The sequence below is a fragment of the Pteropus vampyrus genome, unplaced genomic scaffold (assembly GCF_000151845.1).
Source record: "Pteropus vampyrus isolate Shadow unplaced genomic scaffold, Pvam_2.0 Scaffold114, whole genome shotgun sequence".
In the NCBI taxonomy this organism is placed as follows: Eukaryota; Metazoa; Chordata; class Mammalia; order Chiroptera; family Pteropodidae; genus Pteropus; species Pteropus vampyrus.
Genome location: NW_011888895.1, coordinates 1,067,821 through 1,071,070, shown reverse-complemented (window position 1 = coordinate 1,071,070; position 3,250 = coordinate 1,067,821). Strand labels below are relative to the sequence as shown.

The window sequence follows — 3,250 nt, the reverse complement described above, 5'->3', positions numbered from 1 at the left end:
GTCCGCTGCTGTCCCGTCTACTTTGAGCTGAGGCCGGCGGTGGCAACAGGTACATCAGAGGTTGTTTGAGGTTTTCTCTCCAAGGCAGGTCACTAGGGTGGGGTAGTGGCTTGGATTTTATCTTGTGGGGAAAGATGAGTGTGTGGATTTGGTTCACTCCTAAGGTTAGTTACTCCTAAGAGCTGGAGTAAAGACCGATGTTACCAAAATATGCGTTAGCTGATCGTACTGTCCAAAACACGCTTTCTTTGCTTAAAGCTACTTTAAGGATCGAAGCAGGACGAATGTCATTCATTGTCAGTTTTTTATGCATAAGATTATATATGAATTGTATTTTTCTTTTCCCCAAGCTTGCGGGATTTGGGCCATTATTTCTACAGATGTGTTTTGTCATCCTCTCTTTCCTTCGGCGACTCTGACTACACATGTTAGACTTCTTGAAGTTATCCCACGGCTTACTGACGTTCCGTTTGCTTGATATTTTTCCTCTGTGTTTTATTTTGGATAGCCCCTATAGCTATATTTTGAGTTCACTAATCTTTTCTTCTGTGTAATCTGCCCTTGGTGCTGTCCAGCATATTTTCCATCTGTGACACTAGTTTTCATCTCTAGAGTTCTCTTTTGGGTCTTTCTTTAGATTCCATGTCTCTACTTAACATTCTCCATCTTTCTATGGTCTACAGTTTTTATAATAACTCTCAGTGTCTTTGTCTACAAAGGTTGGTTTTGATTGGTTTTTTTTTTCCTCCTCATTGTGAGCCATGTTTTCCAGCTTCTCTGCATGCCTCGTAATTCTTTATTTGACGCTAGACATTGAATTTTACCCTATCGGATGCTGGGTATATTTTTATTCTTACGGATATTCTTGAGCTTGATTCTGGGATGCAGTGAACTTACCTGGAAACATTTTGCTTCTTTTGGGTCCTGCTGTGAAGCCTTGTTAGGTGGGATCAGAGCAGCATGGAATCCAGGGCGAATTTCCCCACTTCTGAGGGAAGCCTCTGAGTGCTCTAATCCGTGCCTGTGACGTAGGAGCTTTTGCACTCTGGCTGGTGGGGACATGCGCTCTTTCTGGCCTGTGTGAGCTTCAGGGATTGATCTTTCTGGCCTGTTTTTGCACAGGCCTTGAGTCACTTCCTCACATACGTGCACTGCTCGGTGGGTGCTCAGCCTCGGGGGGGAGGGGCGCCTCTCTGGGTCCGTGCAGCTTTCCCGTCTCTGCTCCTCCACTCCATGAGCCCCGGCCGCCTTGGCCAACCCGGATTCCGGGCTCTGTCCTCTCAGCTCGGGACATCTGCTGGGCGCTACCTGAGTTCCCCTTCCCTTTGCTGGGCCTGGGGACTCCGGGCGGCAGGCCGAGGCAGTCGTAGGACTTAGCTCACTTGCTTCCCATCTCAGGGATCGCTGTCCTTCTTTGCCTGATGGCTGATGTCCTAAAAAACCGGAGGGTGAATCAAGTCCCTTTTACTCCATGGCTGGAAGCAGAAGCTGTTTTTAATTTTCTAATCCTTTATGTGAATGAATATAATTAACTCAGAAGGGCATTAAGACATCACTTGATGAAATGTCTCTACGTGACCCTTATGTTTTCTTATACGTGACCCCTCAGGTCGACGCCTCATTCACACATCCTCGCTCTTTTCTCTCCTTTTTGGACTTCCGGTGCCCATGATTCTTGGATCATGGCCCAGCATCCTCACTGGTTCATACATGGTTCTCCTTTATTCACACATTCATATATAAAATAATATGAAGAACGAAATCTTTTTGTAAAGCATCTAGCAAACTAGTCTTTAGTTAAATTATGTTATATGTGTCCCCTGGGAGAGGACTTCTTGGGGGGGAATTTATTACTTGTTTCCTTTGGGAACTTGGCCCTTGCTTGTTTTACTGTCTTTCCTTTGTCTCCGTGCCCCCCACCCCCCGCCTTCCCTGCAGACGGACAGTCACAAGAGCAGGGACCAGAGCTGGTGCACCTGCCCTACCGCCTGGTGTTCGCAGTGGCTTCTGAAGACTCCGTGCTCTTTTACGACACCCAGCAGCTCTTCCCTTTCGGTTACGTGTCTAACATACATTACCACACGCTGAGTGACATCTCCTGGTGAGTGGCAGGTGCCGAGGGAGGGCGGATGGAGGAGGTATAGCGTACGTCACCCTGGAGCACACCCCTGCGTCAGGGAGCATTTCGTCACTACAGAGGACTTTTGGGCCTTCTTCACTATTTTTTAGAAGGAGTCGACAGAGCAGAAAAGCCGTTTCTAATTTGCTGTAATCCCACTTCCTATGGGAACAGCCGTGGTGTTGGTGCCGTTCAGATTGCCCCGTAGGGTTAATGTAATTCTCATAAATCAGGAGGACTGGGGCTCCCTGGTTTGGGGGTCTCACCAGGCTGTCTGGGCGGAAGCCCACACCTGTGAGCCGCCCCCACTGCCCAGAACCACACCTGGCCCAAGGTGTCACTCCATGCTCTGCTTTCCCCGTGAGTCCTCAGGCCCTGGTCCCCTGATCCAGCCCCGCTGTCTGCTCAGGCCCAGCTCGAGTGCTGGCCGAGGCCTGGCCACACAGCAGCCCCTTCTTCTTACTCTTTAAAACTTTTCTTTCCTTATTTTAATTTCCTTTTTGGAAACAAAAAGGTATTTTGACCTTTATTCAGGTGCATTGATGACAGAGCAGAGATCGTAGTGCCTTAGAGAATCGTGTCGGGGTTGGGAAAGGAGAGGGTGTGAGGAAGAAGTGCCACAGACCCTTTCTTAGTCGTGTTTCTCCCCGACCCACCTTCAAACGAAGCTCGTGACGTCGCTCAGACTCCGCGTTTCTAACTAGTAATGAGAGTGTGAAGAGTGGCCTGTAGACTTTGGTAAAGTTTCTGACTTTTTCTCCTGTTTTGGAAACAAAGGTCCAGCGATGGGGCCTTCCTGGCCATTTCTTCCACGGATGGTTATTGTTCATTCGTGACGTTTGAGAAGGATGAACTTGGAATACCTTTGAAAGAGAAGCCAGATCTGAGTGTGAGAACTGATCCAGCAAAGAAAACTAAGAATCAGACACACCAGGGGTCCTCGCTGGGACCCAGACCTGGAGAGGGAACGCCCACTAGCAGAATCCACGACCCCAGCAGTCCCTGTGAGACGCCCCCTCAGGCGAAACAGTCCCCCACCCCAGCAGCGGCCAAGGACACGCCCTCGACTGCCAAAGACACGCCCTCGACTGCCAAGGACACGCCCTCGACTGCTGCTGCTGCCAGAAGCTC

General features: G+C 49.4%; 1 protein-coding gene across 1 annotated transcript in view; it reads left to right on the top strand.

The window, feature by feature from the left end:
- Positions 1-3,250, top strand: part of CHAF1B (chromatin assembly factor 1 subunit B) — a 21,197-nt gene that overhangs the window by 13,406 nt on the left and 4,541 nt on the right. The window contains exons 12-13 of the mRNA XM_011365681.2: positions 1,939-2,101; positions 2,897-3,246. Of these exons, the coding sequence (XP_011363983.1) occupies positions 1,939-2,101; positions 2,897-3,246 (513 nt within the window). The remainder of the gene's footprint in view (positions 1-1,938; positions 2,102-2,896; positions 3,247-3,250) is intronic.